At 58.4% G+C, this 26,291-nt stretch overlaps 1 protein-coding gene across 2 annotated transcripts; it reads left to right on the forward strand.

The window, feature by feature from the left end:
* The first annotated feature begins 1,849 nt into the window (after positions 1-1,849).
* FNBP4 (formin binding protein 4) lies at positions 1,850-24,993 on the forward strand. 2 transcript variants are annotated; one of them, XM_045014019.1, is made up of 17 exons: positions 1,850-1,999; positions 5,989-6,081; positions 7,877-8,013; positions 8,294-8,483; positions 8,868-9,015; positions 9,102-9,222; positions 11,491-11,829; positions 12,930-13,140; positions 16,828-16,946; positions 17,532-17,636; positions 18,302-18,435; positions 19,413-19,591; positions 20,263-20,576; positions 21,078-21,222; positions 21,324-21,583; positions 22,336-22,493; positions 23,919-24,993. In XM_045014019.1, exons 1-17 carry the CDS (start codon positions 1,879-1,881, stop codon positions 24,007-24,009), a joined length of 2,865 nt encoding a protein of 954 aa, XP_044869954.1. In that variant the 5' UTR covers positions 1,850-1,878; the 3' UTR covers positions 24,010-24,993. The 2 variants fall into 2 exon arrangements, with proteins under 2 accessions (XP_044869954.1, XP_044869955.1); XM_045014020.1 differs by lacking the exons at positions 1,850-1,999; positions 5,989-6,081; positions 7,877-8,013; positions 8,294-8,483 and adding an exon at positions 8,529-8,695.
* Positions 24,994-26,291: the final 1,298 nt, after the last annotated feature.

The raw sequence follows: 26,291 nt of genomic DNA on the forward strand, positions 1-26,291 counted from the left end.
AGTTAGTGGCTGAATAAAGATCAGCAGGTAACCACTTCATTTCACCCCTCCAGGGTCTGACTCCTCTGCTTCATCTCCTGAAGACAGAAGTGCTGAGGTCCTGTGTACTTCATGACCCAGTGGCAGGACATTTAACCAACAGCCAGCCACCCCTTTGTTCCCCAGTGAGAACCCCACCCCATCCCAGCAGTGTTAATTTGTGCTACCCTGGTGCATTCCCTTCCTTCCCACCTCCTCTTGCAGCTCTGGCTCAGCTGAAGATCCTCACTGACGTACAATGAGTCAAGGACTCTGCTTTCAAGACAAACCATCTCCCTGGGTGCTCATGTTCTCTGGGCAGCTTGGCTCAAACCCTTCTTCAACCAAGGAAGTGGGGGAGTTTGTGTGACAGTGAGAATTTTTTGTAATATTTTTTTATTAATATTGTGCCTGTTTCCCCTATGCGATACATGGTTAGGTGGTGGGAAAGGGTTGTATGCTCGTTGCAGAAGCCCAGAGATACAGGTGTGACTGACACTTAATTGCCTGTCCGCCCCCCTGCCCAAGGAGAGTCCCAGAAGACAATGGCCACTCCAATTGCCTGGACATTTGGCACCTAGCAACAAATGACCATGGACAGCCCCCCTTCCTTAGGAAGCTAGCCAGATATGACTGGCTGGAGGACAAATTACAGGAGGAGCCAAGTGAGGTTAAGTGTTGGCTGCTGGAGGCAGGGAGAGGCTTCTGAACTGGGCCTAACAGGGTCAGGGGTCTCTAGACTGACCCAGATGGACTTTGCAGTAACTTTCCGTTGTTAAATAAGGATTTTCTATGCTGTGATCCAGACATTTAATAAAGTCTTTGCTTTTACAGCACTGGCTGAGAGTCACTCAGGTTTAAGGAAGGTGGGGGGATGCATTTGCTCCCTTTGGGTGTGCAAGTCTTCCCCAGGTGCTCATCTCAGGTGGACTCACTGACGGGACCTCAGGATGTGAAGCAGGGGTGCTGCAGGCTTAGAGGTCCGGTCCCAGGAGGCAGTGAAGCCAAGGGGCTTATCCCATTGAGAGGGTGACTGTAGGGGGGCTGATGCACTGAAAGGCTCCTCCCAGGGACTGTTACAGAGCTGTACCGGAGCTGGGGATCTGTGACCACTGGTACCTAGCTTCATCAGCTCATGTCCCCGGGCTTTTCTCTAGGCAGCTCAGCTCACCTGCCTAGGCCTCCCGCTTCCCCTACTCCCTGGCTGTAAGGCAGAGTCCAGCTCTGGCTTCCAGGCCGGCCGCTGCCTGGGTCCTTGCACCAGGGCTGGGCAGCGTAGGCTGGAATCCTGTTAACCTGCCACAGGGAGAGGCAAGGAGACCCAGCGACCTGCCAGGGGCTGGCCGGCAGCAAACTGGGCAATGGCCTGGGCTGTATTGCAGGGTCCTAGAAGCCCCAAGCCCCCTGCGCTGCTCAGCAGCTCCCTGCAGCCCACCAGCGCGCGGGGTGCAGAGCAGACAGCACGTGTGACACATCGGGACGGGGGTGGGTGTGTGTGTGGGGGGGGGTAACAGGAGCCTATAGAAGAGAAAGACCCAAAAATCGGGGCTGTCCCTATGAAGCCGGGACATGAGCAGATCCCGCGGGCGGTGCTGGGCTGGTCCCGGCCAGGCCCCGCCCCCTGCAGCCTCAGGCGCTAGGTGAGAGCGGGGGCAGATGCTCCCCCCCCCCCCACAGCGAGGGGCTCAGGCGGAGGGAACCCCCCCGCTCCATGCCCCTCCCCCGGCTCTGGCCAAGCCCCGCCCCGTCCCGCCGTGTCGTCACGCACCCCCGGCCCCGCCCCGCTGTGTCGTCACGCGCCCCGCGCGCCATCGCGCGCCCCGCCCCGCCCCGCCCCCGGCCCAGGCCGCACCGCGCGCCATGGGGAAGAAGGGTCGCGCGGCGCCGGGCCGCCGGCCCATCCTGCAGCTCTCCCCGCCCGGGCCCCGCGCCGCCCGCGACGGGCCGGCCCCGCCCGACCTCAGCTCGGGCTCGGAAGCCGGTAGGGACCGGGCGGGCCGCGGGGGCGGCGCCGGCTGCGGGGGCCTGGGGCCTGCGGCCTGGCCGGCGGGCGCGGCCCGGGGCGGGGAGTGTCAGGGGACGGGGCCCAGGGGCGGAGGGGCTGACCTAGAGGGGCGGGGGTGCGAGGGGCGGGGGGGTGTCCGGGGAAGGGAGGCAGGGTTGGGGGAGGGGTATCCGAGGGACCAGGGCCGGAGGGGGTGACCTAGAGGGGCGGGGGTGCGAGGGGCGGGGGGTGTATAGGGAGGCAGGGCCGGGGGGGTGTCCGGGGAAGGGAGGCAGGGTTGGGGGAGGGGTATCCGAGGGGCCAGGGCCGGAGGGGGTGACCTAGAGGGGCAGGGGGTGTATGTCTGGGGAAGGGGGGCAGGGCAGCGATGGGTTCTCCGAGGGGGGTAGGGCCAGGGTGGGGGTGTCTGGGGGAGGGGCCCAGGGCAGGATGGGGTATCCCAGAGGGGCCGGGGGTGTATATGGAGGCAGGGTTGGGGGCGGTATCTGGGGAAGGGAGGCAGGGCTGCGATGGGTTCTCCGAGGGGGGTAGGGCCAGGGTGGGGGTGTCTGGGGGGTGATGCCCTGGGTGTTTTTGTCCATTCTAGCCTGCAGCCCCCTCCCCGGCAGGGCCTGTCCACCCCTGGTGCCAGCGCTGTGCAGTGTGGGCCCGGCCCGGGCCCTACTTGATGCCGTATCTGTCCTGACCACTCAGGGGTGGCTGGCCCACAGGACCTGCCCTGCCAGCAGGGCTCAGGGTGTGGGGATTGGTGGGGATCACCCCGAGTCCCCTCGGGCTGTCAGTTTGGCCTTAGATGCTGGAAATTCGATCTCGTCCAGCCAGCACCAGGGGTTACATGAGGCGTGTGGGGTTTAGTGCTTCGGGGCATTGGGGGGGGGTGGCAATGGGTGTTTTGGTTAAGTCGGTGCTGTAATGGTATAAAAAAAAAAGTTTGGGGAAACTAACTGAAACAGAAGTCCGTAGTTCCCAAAAGAGCTGCTAATGTTTGCTGTCTGTTACACTGCTGGTAGGAATGGCTCCAGAAGGTGATTGTTAATCGCCCCTGCCCCATGGTTGGGCAAGTTTCTATATTGAATTCTGTCTCTCGCTGGCAGGACAGTGGACACAGAGCTGCTGGCTGGATTTCTACGTGTGTATTCTAGCCCTTGCTGGCTGGGATGCAAGGTCTCTGAGCAGTTCGCTGTGTGTGTTGTGGCCCTCGCTGGCAGGGTGTGGGGTTGCTTGGTGGGTTTCTGTGTGTGTTGTAACTGTCACTGGCAGGGTGGTAGGTATGGGGTCATTAGGTGAGTGTCTACATGTGTATCATAGCCCTCGCTGGCAGGGTGATGGACACAGGGCTGCTGATTTCAGCCTGAATAGCGGGGTGCTGCCGTACAGTAATGCAGAGTTTCTCAGACTGGAGGTCGGGACCCCTCAGGGGGTTGTGAGGTTATTACATGGGGGGTTGCGAGCTGTCGGCCTCCACCCCAAAGCCTACTTTGCCTCCAGCATTTATAATGGTGTCAAATATATAAAAAAGTGTTTTAAATTTATATGGGGGGGGTCACACTCTGAGGCTTGCTACGTGAAAGGGGTCACCAGTACAAAAGTTTGAGAACCACTGGTCTAATGGGTCAGGTTATCTCTGGTAGCCTGTTGGTGCATCGTATTTATTTAGGGGTTTCTTTATTGGATTGCAGGCCTGCGGGCTTTTCCTTATGTCCTTGCAGCTCTCTGATGCTTTTATTTATTGTCTGGTCTGTGGCTGGCTGATCAGTATGGGCTGTTTCTGCCTTTCCAAAGTAGGAGTGGAAGCTATTGTGGTGGTTGGTTGTGTTCATCTCTCTCCAGTTGTCTGCTCAGCCCCTGTGTCCTTTGCTCCGGCTGTGAGTGACTGGATTCTTCACCTGTTGCAGACATGGCATCTTGGAGTTGCGTAGTGGCAGTCATAGTTTGGGAGCAAAGGGTCTGTAGATTGTGGAGGTAGGTGCGGGAAAGGATAGCAATGTTGTTATACTCTGGGGTTTATTCCCTTTTTGTGCTTGGTGTGTTACTGGCATCTGACCTTGGATGCAGCCCTGCACAGATTTAATTACAGCATGTTCTGCTTTGGAGCAGAAGGCTCAGTCGCTCTCAGTGGATGTATCACGTCTTGGAGAATTGGACACATGTGAACAGCTGGGCCAGACCCTGCCCGTCACTGGCAAAGCAGTATCTAGCCCCATCCAGTGCTCCCAGGAGACCATTCTGCCATTCTCGTGGTGGAGGCTAATATCTTCTCTTGCAGTTCACAGCCTCACTCCCCACAGACCCTATGGTTTTCCTGACCGAGCCCACTGAAAAGCCTTCTGCCCTGTTTGCCTTCATGATGTGATAATTTCACCATTGGCAGGCCCCAGCTCCTAGTCCCCTCAGTGCCCAGTTGGTGCCTCACTGGAATGCCAGTCGGTATCTGGCAGAAGGGAAGCAAAGATCCTTGTCCAGCTGTGCAGTGGGCCGCCCTGCCAGTTTCCTGAATCTCAGGTTCTAAAACAGGGGTGGGCAAACTTTTTGGCCTGGGGGCCACATCGGGGTATGGAAATTGTATGGCGGGCCATGAATGCTCACAAAATTGGGGATAGGTGTGCAGGAGGGGGTGAGGGCTCTGGCTGGGAGTGTGGGCTCTGGGGTGGGGCCAGAAATGAGGAGTTCAGGCTGTGGGAGGGGGCTCCGGGCTGGGACTGAGGGGTTTGGAGGGCAGGGCTGGGGCAGCACACAGAGCTGCCTGGCCACGCCTCCTTGTACTCCGTAGGAGCCTGGGGGGGTGGGTGTCATGCTGGCTACTTCCTGGGAGCCGCGCCGAGCGGGGAAAGTCCCAGACCCCACTCCCCGGCTGGAGCGCCAGAGCAGGGCAAACCCCCAAGCCTGTTCCCTAGCGGGAGCTGAGGACCAAATTAAATGGTCTGATGGGCTGAATGTGACCGACGGGCTGTAGTTTTCCCACCCCTGTTCTAAAAGAAGCTTTGAGAGGAAAATAAAGATCTTAAAATACAGTTGTTAAAACGAATTCTGTGCCAGCGGCCTCCACGCGTTCAGCGCAGTGACGCAAGGGACCGAGTGCAGAGCTTGAGGCCTGGGCTTCCTGCCTGGTTTGGGCAGGAGCCAGGAATCAGTGGCACAGCATTCTGGGAGTTTCCATAGTGGGGGTGGTGCTCAGGGCTCCTGCACAGCAGAGGTCTGGTCTCAGCTAAACCTGGGGGCTTCCTGTATAGTAGGTGACTAAGCAGTATGGTCTCTGGGGAATTTCCTTGGAGAGATTAGCAGCTGGGCAGTGGTAGTGCTGGAGCTGCTCAGGGGCACAGGATGGGGAGGCTGCTGTGCTGTCTGCCCCCAGAACAGCCTGCAGCTGCTTGGCTCCACCTGGGCAAGAGCAGCAGGGGCACGGGCTGTCCCTTTTCCTGCTTTCGGTCATGCCCACAGCTGGCCGTGTCATGCACCTGCTCTGTCTCCACTTCCCTCCTTAAGACCTGCTGCCTACAAGCAATCAGCCGGCCCACGAGTCTTGGAGAGAGCTGATTTTTATTTATTTATGAAAGAGAAAACTTGGCAGTGAGTCCGAGCTGCTAGGTTGTGCACACGGCCCGTTGCTGCCATGCGTAGATGCTGTTTTTTTTTCATTACCCTCCTCCCTCCCCTCTGCTTGGGACGGTCACTTGAGTCACGTGAGGTTCGGTTGTAATCGTTTGGGGGCTGGCGCTGTTCTGTCTGGATGGTACCCCAGGACTGAGAGCAGAGTCTGTGGGTGCTTCCCCAGGACAAGTTGCAGTGACCATCCCAGGGGAGCGTATGGAGCTGCTGTTTGTGGAGCGGGAGATGTATTACCCCTGCGCAGTGCTTACTGAGAAACTGGAGTAGGGAGTTCCCCTCCCCAGCTTCCTTTGGTGGCAGAGGCTCTTCCCTGGATGCGGCCTACTGAAGTGACTGTCACTTTTCCTTCCTTCACCCAGATGAACTCGAGGTGGCTGGGGAGGTTCCCAGAACAGCTCCAAACCCGCCCCAAATGACTGCACCTGCTGGACCGGCAGCTGTCAAGCCAACAGGTAGGTGGGGCATTTCTCCTCCCTTCACTCTCCCTAGGCTTTAGCTCAGTCTGCAGTTACTAAGGGCAAGCAGCCAAGTCTGCGTCTGTCTGGCGCCGGACGCTCTAAGCGCAACGTGGTGTCGTTGAAAGGCAGCTGGCAAAGGCAGACATGGCGTTTGGGCCCTGGTCTGTTTGTGTGTGAAGGAGGCGTTACCGGATCATTCAAAGCAAGCGCCCCTTGCTTGTGCTTTGCCTTGAAAGGCTCAGGGATGTCGGGTTTTGTTTTCCTGTTTGCGCTGAAGGATTTCCCAGATGACTCAGCGGATTGTGATCTTCCTCAGCTCTAATTGATGATGTGGAGGTGTTGAGTCTTTAGCCAGATATTTGTTCCACCCCTTTGGCTTTGTTTTGGTCACTCAGAGTCTCATGCAGCTTGAATAAAAATCCCTTCCCACCTCAATCAGGGTATGTCTGTGCTTAAAATGGCACTGCAGTGTAGACATGAACTACAGCGATGGGGGTGAGGTGGGGTTCCCATCACCATAGTTAATCCACTTCCTTGAGAGGTGGTAGCTAGGTCAGTGGAAAAACTCTTCCATCGACCTCGCTCTGCTTACACCAGGAATTAGGTCAGTATAGATGTGTCTCAGAGGTGTGAATTTTTCACACCCTGAGACGTAACTTTTACTGATATACAATCCCTGTGCAGACCCGGCCTCCGTTAGGTTCAAGTGTCAAACCCGCTAGTCCTCCATACACTCTTCTGTCTAGCTGGTTTTTCCAGGGACCTGGACTTGTAACATGAAGAGCGAGTGGAAGAAACTCTTCAGGCCCCTTGTTAGTGACCATTATGAAACAAAACAAGGAGCAGATACAATTGTTTCCCCCCCTCTGTGCTCACCTTTAGGACCCATCGGGGAGCTGGCTTTTGGAATTTGTGCGCATCATTGAGCTGAACACCCCAGGTTGGAATCCAGAGCTGTGTGCTCTGATGGCACCTGGAGGGAATGGCTTTTCTCATTTACAGTAGTCCCATGCTTACGGCCTGATTTAGCTCACTGAGCTCCAGCAACGTGTGGAGCGTTAAATCTGTTTTGCTACTTTTTCAGATTTTTTCAGTAGTTAAATAGTTGAAACACCTACAACTCTGGGATAGGCAACTGGCTTTCCTGATTTGTAATGCTGCTCACAACAATCACCTTGATAAGCTTTAAATCGTACAGCGCTGGCACATTCTGGACTGCCCCGAATAAGTACTTAGGAGGGCGTTCCCGGTGACCTTTCAGTCTCCAAAGCAGAGGTCTGGTAGGGATGTGTGGAACCCACATGGCACATTCAGGATAGCAAGTTTCTAGCCTCCATGGTTGCAAAGTTGCATCTTGTTTTAAATGAGGTTGTAAGCCCTTTGGAGCAGGGACCACGTCTTTGGTGTGTCTGTACCACAGTATGAGTAATGATCATCTCCTCAGAGGAGCAGACTCTGTCGATGGCTCAGTGATGCTTCCTACGTACCTTGGGATTGTTGCCTCTCCTTGTGTGCATGGTGCGAGAGGTGAGAACTGGCAAGAGAGTTGTAGCTTGGAAGCAGGGTACGCGTGGTGTTCAGTTGCCCAAAACCAGTGAGCTCTTTCTGCTCTCTTCTGCGGCCCCAGAACAGCTGCGTGTGCATTGTGTGGCATTCTGAGTTTGCTCAGCGAATCCTGGCAGGTGGCTGTTTCACAGATTGCATTTGAAATATTTTCTCTGTCCTCTGCTCTAAACCCAGGCAGCCGAGGGTGGAGGGAAACTCTCACTGGTAACTCTCCTCTGCCTAGGTGGCTTATGTTTGCTCGGTGCATACGCAGACAGTGATGATGAGGAGGGAGAGGCACCTGAGAAATCAGTGCCGTCTACAGATGCAAACGGCAACAGTTCAACAGACATTGACAGCACGCTGGCAAACTTTCTGGCGGTGAGTAGAAAACCTGCCCTGGGTCTCAGGCAGAGCTCCGGAGTCACCACCTTCTGACAGCCTGAGCCGTGCTTGTGGGGAAAAGTGGGCAAACGTGCTTTTGCTGGGGTGGAAGGCAAGGGGGTGGAGGATGAAGCTGGTGGGCGGGGGCGGGGTTCCAGGGCTGCTGAGTTTGAAGGACTCGCCTGGGGTAGCGACTGCTCTCTGTGCGTAGGGGAATACGCTGATTGCCCCAAATCTGGGGCTTCAATTAATTTGTAAATGTTTTGTGCTTTCAAAGGAGATTGATGCCATTACAGCTCCGCCCCAGCCTGCTGGATCCACTGGTGCCTCTGCCGCGCCCCCGCCGACTCCGCCGCGCCCAGAGCCCAAGGAGTCTGCCTCGAGCCATCCCTCTGCTACGGCGAATGGGACGGGCTCTGCCCAGCCGGCGGAGTGGCAGTATGACACCCAGTGCTCGTTGGCAGGAGGTGAGCTTTGTTGCCGGGTTCGTCTGCCCCAGGGCGTGCAGGCAGCCATTCCAGCCGGGTCGCTGGGGGGGGCCTCCATCCCTGGCAGCACGCCAGCCCCCGTGTCCCTTTCATTGCCTGGAAACAGCCGCGTTCTCTCTAGCTGTGATGTCAGAAGATGAATGTTGTGCTGTAGCCACAAGAATGAAACACTTAGTGGCCGACACACACAGGTTTGTGTCTTCCAAGGGCTATTGGTGAGTGGCTGGCGCGTGGGGTGAGTGCAGGGACAGAGGGTGGGGTCCCTGTCTCCTGAGGCACGTGGAGAGGGCCATGGTGCCTAGCGGCGGGCGGCGGGCTTAGGGGCATCCTGCTCACTCACGGCCTTTGGTTTTCTTCCCTCAGTGGGCGTGGAGATGGGAGACTGGCAGGAGGTCTGGGATGAGAACACTGGCTGCTACTATTACTGGAACACGCGGACCAACGAGGTGACCTGGGAGCTGCCGCAGTACCTCGCCACCCAGGTCCAGGGGCTGCAGCGCTATCAGCCCAGGTGAGGCCCGGCCACCTTTGGAGCACAGGGGGGGCGGCGCGGCCTGTTGGTGTGTGCCCGTCACAGCTTCTGCTTTCCCTCCCCAGCTCTGTGGCAGGCGTTGATGGGAGTTTCCTGGTGGCTGCAGACCTCTACCCTCAGGAGAAAGGGGTCACTGTTGCCAGCATTAGCCGTGGGACCGTCCTACCCAAGCGAGAGGTGAAGAAGGTCAGTGGGAGTCACCCCTTTCCTCGTTCCTGCAGACCATCTCAATGAGACGCGCCCTCATGCTGCAGGCTGGCCTCGCCCTGGGCTCCCAGGGAACAGAGGGGCCAGGAAGGAGATAGAGAGCCCAGAGGAGCCTCAGCTAGCCAGAGTGTGGACAGCTGGGTGTCTCTGAGGCCAGGCTCCCCGCCCCCACCTCCCTGGGTGGAAAATCCTGCTCTAGTGGTGGGATGCATGCTCCAAGTGCCACTCTGCCTAGGAATGGCCCCGATGGGTCCTGTGTTCTCTTGGTGCTCTTCTTACCCCTGCAGAAGGGCAGCTCAGCATGCCAGCTGGGCGTTCTCTGCTCTGGTATGGGCACCTGCTGGAGGGGCCTGGGGGTGTGGGAATGAAAACTGGATTGGGTGGAGGGGCTGTTCAGGCTCCGAAGCAAGGGCTGCCTTGCTGGATGGATCCTGCGGTACTGAGCACGTTGCCAGCACTGGGAACTTCTGCTTCACCTGGGCGCCGATTCCCTCTGTGGGGCTGGCACAGTGCAGCAGTGGGCAGTATGTGGCACCTGGCTAGCAGTGCAGAGAGCCTCCCGCTTCCTCTGTCGGAGCTGCGTTGAGTCAGCGAGGCTATCGGGAGCCACGTGGGCGGCCTTCGCTCTGCACACACCCTGAGAGCTGCCCTGGTGACTACGACGATGCCAGGCCAATGAGTTACTTTGAGGGGAGGAGCTCAGGGTTTGCTGTGCCGGATCGGACGGACAAAGCCTAGGAGCCTCTGCTTTGATGAAGGTGCAAGGAGCCCTGCACGAGGCAGTGATGGGCCAATCTGTCCACAGAGACAGCGTCCTCCAATAACTGGAGGCTGGCTGTTGCCCTCCAGAGAAACCTCTGCTCCTCTTTCCAACCCTCCCAGACTCTTGGCCTGACAGGCAGTTTGTGGCACTGGGTGTCCCAGGCTGATCATGTAGAGAAGCGTGTATTCTCTTTCTGAGTGCGCTGCCCGGGGACTCTCTGACTGTGCCCCTGGTTTTGTGGCTGGGAAGTGTTCCGTCTGCAGTGTCCCCCCTGTATAACATCCCTGGTGGGAGGCGGAGTTTGGAGGAGGACAGACTTGCTGTTTTATGGAGGAGTTCAGGGAGGGCATGCCGTGCCTAGGGGGCCACGTAGAGTATCCAGCTGCATGGTAAGAGAATAAAAACTACTGGCCATCTTCTAGTGCCCCTCTGGATCAATGCCTTCCCCAGGAGGCCTGTGATCAGTTCTGGGTCCCCCACCTCATGAAGGAGACGGGTCAGAGGCAGGCGATGAGAGTGATCAGAGGCTGGAAAAACATCCGTGGGAAGGGTCTGCAAAGGCTGCAGCTGTCCAGCTTAGAGAGGACGTTGCGGGGGGTGAGGGAGAGGAGGAGGGCCAGACGCTCCCAGTAGCCCCTTCTCCCAGGCCGCACTCAGGAGTCCCTTGCTAAGAGGAAGTCTCCGTACACCAGGCCCCATTGATGTTTGGGTCTTGCAGGCCCGCAACGCACCCCGGATGCCAGCAGCGCCCAGGGTCTCAGAAGGGATCGGCCATAACTCCGGGTGTTTGCTGTGTGGGATGCAGCGGGTTGTGATGCAGTAGGAACTGTCTGCATGGGGGATGAGAAAGCAGGGGATGACTTTAGGTGAGGGACAGCACCTGAGCCAGGAAGGGGGGTGGGGGGAGTCGACACCTTTGCCGGGGAAGCTGGACTAAGGAAGAGAGCCTGCTGGAGAGGTTTTTGGTTTCAGTTTTGGGCTGGCTGGGAAGAGGCAGGGAACCCCAAGTCTGGGGTCTAAGATCCTTGCCCCCCAGAGGGACCTGGCTGAGGGGTCCTGGTTGTACCTACAAGCCCTGCTTGGGACTGTGTTCCTGTCGTCTAATAAACTTTCTGTTTTACTGGCTGGCTGAGAGTCACGGTGAACCGCAGGAAATGGGGAGTGCAGGGCCCTGACTCCCCCACGCTCCGTGACAACGGTTAGGTACCGAACCTCTCACTGACAGGGCTAGGGAGCTACTTTCCCTAGAGGCTCATTGCTCCAGAATTGTCCACTGCAGCGTTCTTGCACCTTCCTCCTAAGCCCCTGGCACTGGCTGGTATCGGAGGCTGGAAACTAGCTGTTCCTGGATTGCTGCAAATCACTGGCTGGGAAAAGGCCCTCATTGCAGGGATCTCTACAGGGGAGGCTTGTTCCTCCCTCTGCTGTCAGGCAGCGGCAATTCTGGAACTGGGGAGAGCCCGTGACTCTTGTCTGTCCTGCAGGAGGTGAATGAAGGCGTCCAGGCCCTCTCGAGCAGCGAAGAGGAGAAGAAGGGGGTGGCGGCGTCCCTGCTGGCTCCGCTGGTCCCCGAGGTGGTGAAGGAGGAAGAGGAGCGCTGGAGGAGGAAGGTGATCTGTAAGGAGGAGGTGGAGCCGGTGCCAGCGGAGGAGATGGCCGCAGGGGAAGCGTCGGTGGCTGCTGACGAGCAGGACCCTTGCATGGATGCTCTGGAAGACCCTTCCCAGGAGGGTCTGTGCAGCGTGGTGCAGTCAGGGGAGAGCAGCGAGGAGGAGGAGGAGCAGGACACGCTGGAGTTGGAGATGGTGTTGGAGAGGAAGAAGGTAAGTGGCAGCTGGGGGAAAAGGGGGCAGGTGCTACTGGGCTGCTGTTGGAGGGAACCCCTGTGTCATTAACAGTCCAGGCGGGCCGAGAGAAAACCTAGTCGCAATTGCCACCCAGCCCCTGTGTGGTCTGTGCCAGGGACTGAGTGGGGATTCAGGGGCTGCCCCCCATCACCTATGGGGCAGAGTGTCCAGGGAGACACCACACAGGACGCTCCTCCCTCCGGCAGAATGATCCCATGGCCATGTCTACACTGCAGACGCTACGGTGCTGCTGCAGCTGTGCCGCTGTAGCGTGGACGCATCGTACAGCAATGGAAGGGGTTTTTCCATTACTGGAGGAACTCTGCCCCCCCCCCCCCATCCCAGCGGTGGTTGCTAGGTCATCGGAAGCGTTGTTCTGCCGACCTTGTCGTGTCTACACCCGGGGGTAGGTTGGCATACCCACAGCACTTAGGGGGCAGGTGGTTTTGACACCTCCGGCCACCGTAGCTAGGTCGATCTCAATTTGAAGTGTAGTGCTGTGCTCCCCTGCGGCAGGAAGCAGGACTGGAGTCCCAGGGAGCAGCATTGGCCTGAGCATTTCATGTAGAAATCCGGGGGGAGGTGAGCCCCTGTCTGTTTGTGAGCCCCTGTCTGTTTAGCTGACACTGTTTTCAGTTCCCCAGTCGGAGAGAATTGCCAATGGATGGAAAGCTCTGAAAAGAGTCTCTCTGGGAAAAGGGATTGGTCCCCACCCCCGGGGGCCAATCTCAGGGTTCCCATTATTACCACCCCTCTTCGCCAGGGGCACGCTTGTGCCAGGCTGATGTGACATCCGCCAGTGGGGCTCATGACAACCTAGGCTAGTGGTTCCTAGACTTTTCACCAGGGCAACCCACCAACTGCACCTTGTCTGTTTTGTGGTGACCCACTGGGCCTGGCTTCCTGCTCTGGGCATGGTGACCTGGCGCAGGGGGTCACAGCCCCTCTCAGGTTTGGCCTGGCCATCCTCTGTCGTGAGGTCACCTCCTTGCGTGTCAGCAGGGTGCAGCTCCTCCGGAGGCTTTGCCCTCCTCCCCTCCCCTTCTGTGAGTGCTCACCCTCTGGTCTTGTGGCAGGCGGAGCTGCGAGCCTTGGAGGAGGGAGATGGCAGTGTCTCGGGTTCCAGCCCGCTCTCAGACGGGAGCCAGTCAGCATCTCTTGATACAGCGCCCAAGCCGGCCTCCGTGCAAGGGAAGTGGAAGCTTTTTGTTGGGGTTGCCAGCCCAGAGTCCACCAGCCGCAGCTCTAGCAAGACTGGCCGAGAGACTCCAGAAATCAAGGAAGCAGGTAATTTGAGAGACGCCTCCTGGGCCAAGGCCCTTGCTTCCCAGCCAGAGACTGCAGGGAGACCTGCACCCGCGTGCACCGAGTCGCAGTGTTCAGCGCAGGCTCCTCCTTCATATCGCAGGGGTTGCCGGCTCGAGGGTTTGTCTGGAGGGGGCAGGGCACGGGCTGAGCTCTTTCCTCTCCCTGCAGCCCAGCAGTGGTAATGCCTGGGTTATTAGCAATGAATGTCGTCTTGGGGGGGCTCTGCGTATGCCCTCTACAGGGAGGAGCACCCTTGGCACTTCGAGCCCAGAGCCCTGCAAATCTGGAGATAACTGTTTCATATCCACGGATGCGGATATTCGTGGACCACTTTTGCAGCCCACGGGTCAGGTGCGGATACAAATTTTGTATTCGCGCTGGGCTCTGCTCTCGGGGAGCACACGGGGTGATGGGAGCAGTTCAGAACTGGGTCGTGGGACGGAGGTTGCCTTCGCTGTATCGGTTCATAGAGCTGGGTGGTTGTGAAGGGTCTGCACTGAGCTCTGAGCAGCTCTGGCCATACAGGGTTCGCACTGCACCGCAGAGCCTGGCAGCTGTGGACGGCCTTGCCACCGAGCATCTCTGTTCCTGACGGTGCTTGGGGGTACGTCCCATCTGCCTCCAGCAGTCCTGTGGGGTGCTTCAAGGCTCTGTCCTGTGTGATGGGTCCAGGGCCTCTGGAAAAAATCTGGGGGCTATGGGGTCATCAGCATATGTATCAAACCTGCTGTCTGTCCCACCTCTGAACGGCGCGGGCAGCTTTCCTGCTGTCTGGCTGGGATTCTAACTTCTTCCTGGGCAATTTGGCCTTGAGTTCTGCAGAGCCCCTTTTCTGTCACAGAGACAGCTGGCTTCACAGCTCCCAGCATGCTGAGCAGCGGCACCCCACAGATCGGCCCCCATGGCCCCTTCCACGGACAGCTACGGCCAGTGGATCTGGCCCCTCCTCTTCTCTCCGCCCCCCCCCCCCCCCGCAACAGACAGCGGCTCCCCATAGATTGTCATCATCTCTGCCACCCCCACCCCACCCCGGGCACCTGTCATGGGCAGATGCACCCCATGGATTGGGCCTCTGGTTTCTGTGCTCCACTGACTGGACCACCAATTCCCTACCATGCCCCTAAGGACTTTTGCTTCAGGTACAGAGCGCCCTTACGGATTCTCTCAGTGTAGCTGACAAGGTCTTTGTGGCAGGGACAGTCTGTTACTCTGAATGTACAGTGTCTAGCCAGGGGGTCCCATGAGCTCAGCTGGTTCCTAGGCCCTAAGTACGAGCCCTGTCCAGGGTTGTCCTTGTATCCTGTGGCAGAGCAGCATGTGAATCTGTACATTCTCTCACCGACTGGCTGGGCCTCCCTCCCCCACCCCCCGGTCAGTCTGACTCTGCCTCCCAAGCCCTGGAAGGGCAGAGAGCTGTTCTGGAGGGTCTGGGGACCACCTTCTACAATAGAGGATAAATGTCCTATTGGCTGGGTCTAGGGACACGAGGCAGTGGAGGAAAGCAGAGCCATTGGCTGCTGTGGGGCCTTCACATGGAGTGGGATGAGAGGGGATTGGAGTAGGAGGGTCTCAGGCTCATGGTGGAATGAGATGGGCTGAAGGAGGAGAGTTTGTGGCTGACTGTGCACTAGAGCAGTCCTTGCCAGGCCTCCACTCATTGCCTTGGCTTGAGAGTGCGTTCAGTGAGGGCTCAGGGGACGCCCAGCACCCGGACCCTCAGCTCTGACAGTGGTGATGGTCATAGCTGGAAGAACCCACCTCGTCGCCTAGAGACTAAGGCCCTGGACAGGAGCAGAGATGGCTCCTTGGGCAGCGAGAAAGCTGCGAGCTCTGTGTTCAGGGGACAGGACTCCGTGTCCATTCTTTGTAGGTAAACAGGGTTGCACCAAAGCACAGACCTGGTTGGTGTTCTCGATTTCTCCTCTGAATGGAAACAACCCTGCAGGGGCCTGAGCGTTGCTGAACAGCTCAGGCCGGGGAGGCTTCATAGTGCGAACTGAGATTGTGCAATAGCTGAGCCGCGGGTTTGTCCAGCCCCAGAAACAGCCCTTCTCCCTTCCTAAGGGGGGCAGCCCCTCCCCTAGCTGCCTGGCCCTGCTGGTGAGGAGGGCTGGGCCTGCGTGCCGTGCCGTAAAGCCATCCTCGGGTGAGAACAGCAGGTTCCGGCCGTGCCATCCTAAGAGGTGGCTGGTGTCTGTATTACACAAATACCCAGAAGCTCCAGCCAGTATCCGGCCTCGTGACTGGTGCTGCACAAACAGAGTAAGAGACAGATTAGAGGTGATTTGACTGGGATTTCGTTCTCCCTTTGGGGGTGTCCCTTGCTCTCTTGCAGGCCTTCGCTGGCTGGGCTGGAGGGTTCCTCGGGCAGGTCTCGCACTCTGAAGGAAGGAGGTTGGGGTTGAATCTTTAACAGCAGTGCCCTTTCCCTGTTCATTAGTCACTGGAGTTAAACTGCTGTTGACAAACTGGAAGGGCTGCGTGAGGTTTGCCTTCTGGCTTGGTGAACGTGGTACGTCTACCCAACAAAAATCCACGCTCTGTGAGTCTCATCCCGGGTCAATGACTCAGGCTCTCACTATGGGGCTAAAAACAGCCGTGTAGACATTCCCGCTCAGGCTGAAACCCAGCCACGGGGGAGGGTCCCGGAAGCCGGCCTTCAGCCTCTGTGGGAATGTCTACACAGCTGTTCTTAGCCCCGTAGCGTGAGCCCAAGTCATCAGCCCAGACTCTGAGGCTCGCTGCCACCACGGGTTTGCTTGTTGGGTCGACGCACCGTTAGGGATTTTGGGAGCTTTGCCTGGCTGCGGTGGGCCAGGAGCAGGGCTGTGGGTGGGATGTGTATCGGGAGCTCAGCTCTGTATGAGTCCTGCAAAGGCGTCCTTTATTCCCGACATTAATTGTTGACTGCAGTGAAATAGGTGTGAACTAGCTTGCTGGCTGTCTTAGGCTGGGCCTACACTACAGGGTTAGGTCGATGTAACCTGCTTTGTGTCAACCTAGCTGTGGAAGTGTCTTCACTTAAATTTGGCTCCCGCCGACGTCAGTACCTCTCTACGCCGATTTAGACCACTACCTCCCCGAGCGGCGCTGAGTCACAGTCAATGTGATTAGGTCAACGCAGCATCAGTGTAGATGCTGCATTGCTTACACCGACTGTAACTGGCTTTCAGGAGCTGTCCCACAATGCCCCACAACACAATCAATACAAGCACTCCTGGTGAGGATGCGCACCGCCAACACAAGCAGCCAAGTATGTGCTCACACGTGATTTAACAGCGGTGTTATGTTCTGATGCAAGTTAGTTTGACATAGGCCATGTCTACACTACAAACTTAGTTTTCTGGCCTAGCCAGGACCTGGATTCTTAATGGGAAAAAAGCCGTACTTTGCAAACGATAAAGGAACAGATGAGGGGGCTGTCTACTGCTCCTCTTCAAATGCGCTGATTAAATCTCTGCCTGCTCCCAGTCCCTTCTGAGGCCAGAGTCTGCCCGGGAAGCCCAGGCCAGACCTGAACTTTTAAAATAGGACCGTATAGGGCTGAGCTTTTTGAATTGACTCCCTCCCACGGCTGCCCGCCGATGGGGGGGCCATGCAGTGGGTGGCGATTGCGCTGCCCTGTGGGAACAGTTAGGAAGGTCTCGTGTGTTTTCTCTTCCTCAGCCGCGAGTGCAGAAGCAGCTGAGGAGACATCAGACAAAGAGCTGGAGCCAGAGGAGGTCCAGGACAAAGTGAAAGCGCAGGGAGCGCCCAAAGCAGAAGAGGAGGAGCAGGACCTAAAGGTGAGTGAGCAGCAGGGGAAGGAAGAATTCGGTATTGACTAGTGTTTGGGTCACAACTGCGTCTCTGTCTGGGGGGGAGCAGGGTGACCCCGGATTCCCTCCCATCCTCACTCTCGAGGGAGCCATGTCGGGGTTGGAACGTGGCCTTGGAGCCCTGGAGCGCTCCATTGGGTGGCCCTCTGGCCTCGGCCCCAGGTGAAGGTGGGAATTCGGAGGGTTGGGGACAGCAGTGGAGCTGGGTTTGGGGTATGAGAGTGTTGCTCCTCTCTCTGCGGGTGTGGAGAAGGCAGTGGCTGGGTGGTGGTGGTGGTGGGTTGCCTACCATTAACTCCTCCAAGTCAGAGATGGAGGAGGCTTGTTCTCTGCTGGGTAGAATGAAATGGCTCCACTTGCATAATGCTGGGATTGGGGGGGGGGGGCAGGTTCTGAGCCAGGCATTCTGTACAGCCCACGGGCACCGTCTCACCCCCTCCCCCGCCTGCACTTAGCTACCCAGTGGAGCAGGGGCATAGCTGCGTGAGCGCTGGCAGTCCTCCGGGGCCTGCGGGCCGATCCTCACCCCTTGTGTGCCCTGTCTCTCGGCAGTTTCAGATCGGAGAGCTGGCAAATACCCTGACTAGTAAGCTGGAGTTCCTGGGCATCAACAGACAATCCATGTCCAACTTCCACATGCTGCTGTTGCAGACCGAGGTAACGGAAGCCTGTGTGCGTCCCCGGGAATCAAACATCCTTCTATTTCCTGAGTGCTGGAAGCCCCAGGCAGCTAACCACTGTCCCCCTTCATTGTCCGAGTCCTTCCCCCAGCCCACCCAGACAGGACTGGTCCGTGTCCTTGCCCAACACCACCCATAGGCAGGGTCCTACCAAATTCACGGCCATGAAAAATGCATCACGGACCATGAAATCTAGTCTCCCCCTGTGAAATATGGTCTTATATGTACTTTTACTCTATACTGTACAGATTTAATGGGGGAGACCAGCGTTTCTCAAATTGGGGGTCCCAAACCAAAAGAGGGTTTTTTGGGGGGGGATCACAAGGTTATTCTAGGGGCGTCCTGGTATTGCCTGTGCTGCTTTCAGAGGTGGGTGTCCCAGAGAGCAGAGGCTGCTGGCCGGGCACCCAGCTCTGAAGGCAGCGCTGCCGCCAGCAGCAGTGCAGAAGTAGCGGTGGCAATACCATACCATGCCACCCTTCTGCGCTGCTGCCTTCAGAGCTGGGTCAACCCCTACGGTTACACCACCATGACATTTCAGATTTCAATATATCATGAAATTTACAATTTTTAAAATCCTATGACTGAAATTGACCAAAATGGACCATGAAGTGTGACGGCTTCTCTGCTTGCTGGCTCTAGACCCGGATTGCAGACTGGCGCGAAGGAGCTCTCAATGGAAACTACCTCAAACGCAAACTGCAAGATGCAGCCGAACAGCTAAAACAGTATGAAATAAACGCCACCCCTAAAGGCTGGTCCTGCCACTGGGACAGGTACGCACTCTTCTCCCCTTTTCACCTTTGACCTTTGACCTCTCAGACATGATTTGTGACCATCACCACCTGACGACGTTGGCGACATCTGTCCGGAGACTGAGAGCAGCTGCAGTTAGCGGTGCTGGGCAGGCAGAGAACCTCCGGCACTCACAGAGTTTGGGCCAGCCACCAAATTGGAGACCAAAAAAATCCCTGTTAAAAAAGTGTTTGGAATGGCTTTGGGTCGGTGATTGGACAGAGCTGGTTTTTACTCTCCCGAGTGTAGCTGCGCTGAGGAGGGCGGGCTCGGGGGGTCGCGCATGCGAGAGCTCTGTGCACTTTGCAGGACCTCTGGATCTCTACTCCGGCTAACAGCGCTGACCCTCAGGAGAGCCCCCCTGGCTGCGGATGGGAACCAAGCGCAAGATTACTGTCTCCTACCGGCAGGTCAGACCCAAACATTTCTTTTTCTATTTGGCTTTTTTGGATTGTTTGTTCATTGTTTGAAATGTTTGCTCTTTTGTTTTTCAGCTCCCAGAGCCTCTCCCTCTCTCTAGCGTTCACTGTATGTTTGACACCAAGAGTATCATGCATGGGACCTCGACAGCCCATGGCGGGAGCAGCCGCCTTGCTTAAATTGGGCTGCTCCCTGTTTTGTACTCCGGAGGCAGTTCCTAACAGTCCTGTTCCTAGAGAGAGCTCGCCCCCTCCCTCCCTCCCTCCCGGTGAACATTAGCCTGCTTTCCCAGCCCTTCTCTCTTGGAGGGAAGGGCTCGGGGCTGGATTCACAGAGCCAGCAATGCAAACAGCTTTGAGCGAGCTAGCTCTGACCTCCCGCCTCCCTCCTCAAAGTTGTTTGTTGCCTTTGTGAATGGCAGCCCTGGTAGAAGAGGGGCTTCCCGGTGAGAGCCCAGCGCTGTCGCGGGAAAGGCCCATGTCTGCGTGTCACTGCAGGGGAGGGAACGTAAAGCCGTCTGTTCTTTCTTGTGATCTAGGGACCATAGGCGCTATTTCTATGTTAACGAGCAGACAGGAGAGTCCCAGTGGGAGTTCCCGGATGGCGAGGAGGAAGAGGACGGGCAGGCCCCGGACAGTAAAGCTGAAGCTGTTCCCAAACCAGCTCCGAAGGAGAAAGCTGAGTCCGGTGGTGACTCCACGGTGGAGAACTCCACAGGTACTGGGGGTACTAGGCTGTGAGATGGGGGAGGGGGAAGCAGTGTGGACTGGCTAGAGGGAGGGTGAACGTGGCTGGCAGATGGTGGAGAGCTGCTGGTACCAAGGATGGTGCAGTGGTTAGAGCCCTGCCACTAGCAAGACCCGGCTTCAGTTCCCTGGGTTCGCTGTCTGACCACGGGCCAGTCCCTTGCTGTCAGAGTTGCTGTCTGTAACGAGGTGCAAGGGCCAATCTGCAAGGTGGTGAGGGGCCCCGATGGTGGTTGATGGAGCCAGAACAAGCTTCTCTGAGCCAGAGAAAGAGAAGAGGGTCCCTCTGCCGCCAGTGAGCGGTGGCTCGACACGCCACCAGGTTTCGGTTAGCCGAGGAGAGTGGCTGAGCTGCGGACGGAGTTAACCCAGAAGGGGGGCACTGTGCCCGGGGCAGCTGGAGTTGCACTGCCACTCACTTCCCCAAGAGCCTCAGGGCACGCAGTCCCTCACCCTACGGCTTGGGCAGTGAGCCTGTGGTCCGCCGTACACGGGCAGCACGCATCCCTGCCACCGAAGTTGCCAAGAAGCAGGCTACGCCTCGGGGGAGGGGATCAGCACAGACGAGCGGAGGAATGGGTGGGTTGTGGCAGGCGCAGTTCCAGGGTGGGTTGTCCGGCATGCACCAATGTGTCTCCTCAGGTCCTCTCAGCAAAGAGCCCTTCTCCGGCCAAGCTCCTGCCACATCCCTCGTGCCGCTCACTCCATTTTGGACTCTGCTTCAGTCTTCTGTCCCCGTGCTCCAACCCCCTCTTCCTTTGGAGGTGCCACCGCCTCCCCCACCTCCGCCAGAGTCACCACCACCACCGCCGCCGCCGCCACCGCCTCCTGGGGAGGACGGAGAGATCCAGGAGGTGGAGATGGAGGATGAGGAAAGTGAGGAACCACCAGCCCCAGGAACAGAGGAAGATGCTCCTCTGAAACCGCTTTTCCGCCCAGCTGTCACCAGCAGCCAGGTGAGGGCGGGGAGTGACCGCTGCCCGGGGCGGGCCCAGGATCGGGTGTGCTGTGTGAGACAAGTAGCTTGGCATCACTCGGCTGGGCGTGTTTCCCAGTGGGCTCTGCTTTGTATCCTCCTGCGGCAAGCCCCTGTCACCCCATGGGTAAGGGCTAGCTGCCTAGCAACTCTGCGTTTCCCCCCTCCCAGTCCTGGGAGAGAAGGTTGACATGAATGATATACCCGATCCAAAAGCCATTGCCAAGGTCCCTCCCAAGAGGCAGTGGAAAGGAGGTGGTCCTGGGACACTGCTCAGCTCTGGATCCTGGGGGGAGGAAAGATGAGTTTTAATGGGCAGAGAGGTCATTGGGCCTGCCGTGGTTCTGTGCTGCGAACCAGCGAAGGGGAGCCCGGGGATCAGTGGAGTTGCGATGGATAAGGGGCAAAGCATTCCGTAGATGTCTCCTCTGGTCAGGAGTCAGTCCAGCCCCCTGACTGCCCACACCCCCTCTGCCTGCAGAGTAACTCCGAAGGCAGCGCCTCCGCCGCCCTCACCGCGAAACCGCAGAAGAGGAAAGCCGGTGAGATGAGCACGGGGCTGGTGCAGCGAGCAGCGACCATTGGCAGCTGTCCCGTTCTCTACAGCCAGCCTGTCATGGCAGCCAGTGAGTACCAGCCCCGGAGCGGCCTCCCTGAGGCTAGAGCAGCGTCTGCAGCGGGGGCTGGCAGGGATGTACCAACCTCCATCTCTCTGCTGTGTCCGCAGGCCCTCAGCCCATGGGACTGAGTCTCCAACCGAGTTACCTAGGTGTGACCGCGCCAGCCATCATGAGCTATTCGGAGTGTGCCGTGCCCACTGGGCTCGCGGCCACCATGGCGCAGCCAGCCCCTGCACGAGGAGCCCTGCCTGCCAAGGGGGCCACGGAGCAGCCGCCTCCCCCTCCTCCGCCGCAGCCGCCACCGCCGCCTCCCCCAACCACCAAAGCACCGCCTCCCGAAAAACCTCGCAAGGGGAGGAGGGACAAGGTAGGGGTGGGCTCACTGCTGCCCCGGGCGGGCTGGGCCTGTGGGGAAGCCGTGCCTGCAGGGTGGGAGCGAGCAGCGAGAGAAGAGTCAGGACTTTGCAGCCTTGGGAGACAAGTCACTTCCCTCTCATTGTCTGTAAAGGGAGGCTGGCTGCTGTGTGGAGAACCTTGGAGTCCCTGAGTGAAGGGCTGATGCTGCAGGCAGCTTGCCCCCGCTCCTGGGCAGTGGCTCCGCTAGTGTGGGGCAGGTTGGCCCCCGGGGGTGCATGGGGCCAGCGCTGGGCTAGCAGGGCTTGCTGCTAGTCAGCATTGAAGTGACTGGGGGAAGCTCATTCTCTCACTGGCGGTAGCTAGACACACCGCTTCCCCGGAGTTCGTGGGGCTCCTCCAGCATTAAGGGGGGACTGTGTCCCCGTCCCTGACTGGGCCTGTAGGCGCTACTGTAATGCACCTAATAAATAATGTACAGCCCCTAGCACAGCAGGTTTGCAGGCACTATGGTAATATAGTAGTGTGCCTGCCCCTGACTCTCGCTGATCAGTCTCCCCCTTCTCTCCCAGCCAGCCACTGGAGCAGAGTAACGTGCCCCCCTGCAAGCGTTGGCCGTCGTTCCCCACACACTCTGCCTCCGTCCTTGTGGCTGGGTCCATGTTGCCTTCCTCCCTCCTGCCCTGGCTCTGTAGGGGAGGGGTGCTCCTCCCTGCCCACAGTGCCACCTGCGTGGTCCCAACCCTTCCCCTTCTTCGTGTGCAGGGCAAGAAGGGGAAAGCGAAGATGCCGTCGCTGGTGAAGAAGTGGCAGAGTATCCAGCGGGAGCTGGACGAGGAAGAGAACTCCAGCTCCAGCGAGGAGGACCGGGAGCTCACCTCTCAGAAGCGCATCGAGGAGTGGAAGCAGCAGCAGCTAGTGAGGTATGCGGGGGGGGGGGAGGGGCCAGGTGGGCCTGGATCCTGCTCCTCGGGAGCCCTCTGCACCTGCGCGTAATCCAGTCCCTGCTGCACCCCCGGCCAGGGCACCAGCCAGCCCCCCCAGGTGGCAGTGTCAGCAGAGGGGTCCCAGGAGGGAGCGTTCGTCCCCTCAGAGCCAGCGTCCCCCGGACAGGGCAGCATGGCTGTGCTGTGCTGCCTCTGGGGTCCTGGCCCCCTTTCTCTGGGCCGCATTCCCCAGGAGAGCCTCTCGCTGGCCCGGCCTCTCAGTTGCTGTTATTGTGGGCGTGGTTCTTTTCCCGACAGCTGTGAACGGTTATTGCTGGTGTCTTAGTGAGGCACTTCCTGGTGCCCTTCACCTGTCTCCAGGGCACCCTCGAGCACTCCCCCTCGGATCAGCCTGCCCGCGCGAGCAGTGCCCTGTTCATTGGAAATCCAGCTCCTCTAGCAGATCCCCCTTTGCCAGGCCAGGCCAGCGGTGCCTCCTCTCGGGGACAGCACTGCCTTGCTGGGCCGCTTCCCCCACGTTGTGCCGAGCTGGAGTTCTCCGCCAGTCGCAGCGCGGAGGCTGACTCATGATGTCGCCTGCTTAACCACAGCCCTCAGCTCCCCTTCCAGCGTGTAGGGCCAGCTGTCCCATAGCCCCAGGCTGGGCAGGGTCCTTGGTCCCCCACCTTTGGGCTCACAGTGTAAAGCAGGGGGGCCTGGGAAGCATGAAGGCAGGGCGAGAGGGCATGAGGAGGAAGAAGACCCTGCACAGGATTTGCCCTGCACAGGATTTGCAGCCTGCTGCTGCCCTGCAGCGAGCTGGGTGGCGCGGGCTAGGTCCCTCCCGCCGCTGTATTTACAAAACTCCCATGAGTCGAGTTTCGTGGCCGCTCCAGTTCCTCCCCTGGGGTCCTTCCAGTGGCTGCTTGAGCCCGAACACAATCTTCAGAATGGGGCATAAGAAACTTCTCCCCTCTGCCCATCCTGGTGAGGGGGGCAGGTGTATGTGTGCAGGGGGGAGGGACGGGAAGCTGGATCCTCCCATCAGTTCTGGGACTGGGGAAGCCTGACCTGTCATGCATTGAGTGAGCGGGGTGGGGATTCCCAGCATCAAGGGGACAGTGCTTGACTGAATCCTTCCCAGCCCCCAGAACTGCTCCCTGGCACAGCACCTCCTAGCGGCCCCAGGAGATCTTAGGCATATGGCCAGCGTCCTGCCGACACACTCCTGATGCTCTCTGGAGGGTTGATTTGGCCATTCTGCATCAGAGGCAGCTCTGTGAACTTCATATCGTGTGCACGTCCCCTCTGCGCGGAGCCCACCCCACCCCCTGCCAAGGGCAGATCAGGCCCCTGAGGGTGGGCTGCACAAGCTCTGCCCGGACTCCTTTGCAGGCCCTGAGGTGCCCTTTGTCCCCACAGTGGCATGGCGGAGAGGAATGCCAATTTCGAGGCCCTGCCGGAGGACTGGCGAGCACGGCTCAAGCGGAGGAAAACCACTTCGAGCACATGAGGCAACGGCACTGTTTTGTTTTTGGTTTTTTCCTTTTTTTTTTTTTTTTCTACCACGTGTACAGTTTAGGGCCTCTTACCGATACAACTGTTGTCAATAAATTGTAACCGTTTGGGGCATCCCGTTTCAGTTGAATGGGCTGATGCAGCGATCCCCCAGGCTGGGACCTCTCCAGGCTGGGAGCCGGGATGTGAAAGGCCTGTTAGGTAATGGGCGGCCTTGACTGGCCTTGTGCTCGCCGTTCGGCTCCTCCTGGCACAGTGGGGGCACTGGGCATGAATAGTCCGTTTTGGGGTTGGGCTCTGGCAGTGACTGCACCAGGTAGACCTGCCCCCCGCACCACGCTTGGCCTGGCTGGTAGAGCCGAGTCGAGCTCAGAACCCTGTCCTTCCCCTTGCGGTTTAAGGAGAAGGCGGCTCTTCCTTGGCTTTCAGACCTCGCTCTCTCGGACGCCTCCTGGCATTGCCATTCCCAGCATCTCTGTCCCGAAGATGCTGGAGCTCTGTCCTGCGCCGAGTAGGAACCCACGTGTGCACTTCCTCCGTCAGAGCCAGCCAGTGGCCCAGACGAGCCCTTCGCTCGATTCCAGGGCTGTCTGTGCAGGCCCTAGTGCAGAGACTAAACAAGCCCACTTTGCCTGGACCTTTGGTCGGCCCTTGGACATGTTTGTGGGCCAGCTGAGAGGTGGTGGGAGGCCATGTGCCAGGAGCCACTCGCAGCAAAGCATTGCTGTTTGCTCTCTAGTTCTACACCGTTCTAGTCCCCACCTCCTTTCGCTCCCCATCAGTCCCCTGATTGCAGCGAAAGTAGCTTTTGTCCCTGTTAAGCGCCCCCCCTCCCCCTTCTTTGGCTCAGAATCAGGTAACAGTCACTTTCTTCCCGCAGAAGGGAAGGCAGCTCGGGTTTCCAGCCGTTTGTATTTCTCCAGTTTTTGGCTTTGTAAATTTGTACATAAACATGAATAAAATCCCTTTTTATACTTCAGAACCTGCGTGTCCTTGTACTTCGGCGTGGGGTGGAGAGTGCACTTGGGTGCAGGGCAGTGCCTGCAAATCGGGCTGCTGGGGGACATGGTGGAGCTACATTCTGGGTGACTCAGGCTCCTCCAGCCACCGCCTCTGCCAACTCTCCAGCAAAGGGGGATCTGTCTGACTTAAACAGGCTGGTGCTCTTGCTCCGCCGATGCACTAAAGCAGTTGATACCGGCTCAGCCGTGCCTGGGAATCTGTTATCGGGGAGGCTGGATGCCACCTCTGACACCCTCTTGCCTGTACAGTAGGGCCCATAACTAAGGCTGCATGTCTGTCATGGATTCTGTGACCTTCATGACTTCTGCTGCGGCTGGCTCAGGGGCTGCCCGAGTGTTTGGGCAGCCCCTGAGCCAGCAGCAATAGTTTAGGTGTGGGAGAGGGCTCAGGGCCAGGGCAGGGGGTTGGGGTGCAGGGTGGCGCTTACCTCGGGGGAGATCCCTGGAAGCAGATGGCATGTCCCTGCAGCTCCTAGGCAGAGAGACCAGGGGGCTTTGCACACTGCCCCTGCTTGCAGACACCACCCCTGCAGCTCCCATTGGCTGCGGTTTCCAGCCAATGGGAGCTGCGGAGCTGGAGTTCGTGGTGGGGCAGTGTGCGGCGCCCCCCCGGCCTTCCCTCCCCCTAGCAGCTGCAGGGACATGCCGTCCACTTCTGGGGAGCTGCGCAGTGCTGGGTAGGGAGCTGGTCAGCTCCACAGGGACAGACACACCAGCACCAGCAGAGGTCCTGGGCTGTGTGCTGCTGCCTGCACCCTCCAGCACCTGTGGTGCCCCCGGACTGCCCCCCCAGAGCACCTGTGACCCCCTCAGCCCTCGTTTTAGTTTGGGGTATATAGTACAAGTCATGGACAGGTCACGGGCTGTGAATTATTTACTGCCCATGACCTGTCCATGACTTTTACTAAAAATACCAGTGACTAAAATGTAGCCTTACCTATAACACACTGGGTGCTGATTATGGCAAAAATCCATGTCATGAGATTTTTTTTCAGCCTCATCCTGCCTTTGTCCCCTGTTCCGCCAGCCACTTCCTGCTCATAAAGCCACGTTCTTGTGTGCCAAAAGGTTCTTGTCAGGGCGGAAAGATTGTAGGTTTTTACTGAGTCACACCTGTGTAATCCTAGTGCAGGCAGTCTCGGGCAGCGGGTGCAGAGGAATGCCCCCCCCCCTTCCATGCTGATCAGTGGAGAAAAGGGGAGCACCACTGTTCTAGTGAATCCTAACGATGAAATTGACCTGGCAAATCCTCTCT

This window comes from Mauremys mutica, chromosome 4 (genome assembly GCF_020497125.1).
Source record: "Mauremys mutica isolate MM-2020 ecotype Southern chromosome 4, ASM2049712v1, whole genome shotgun sequence".
Lineage (NCBI taxonomy): Eukaryota > Metazoa > Chordata > Testudines > Geoemydidae > Mauremys > Mauremys mutica.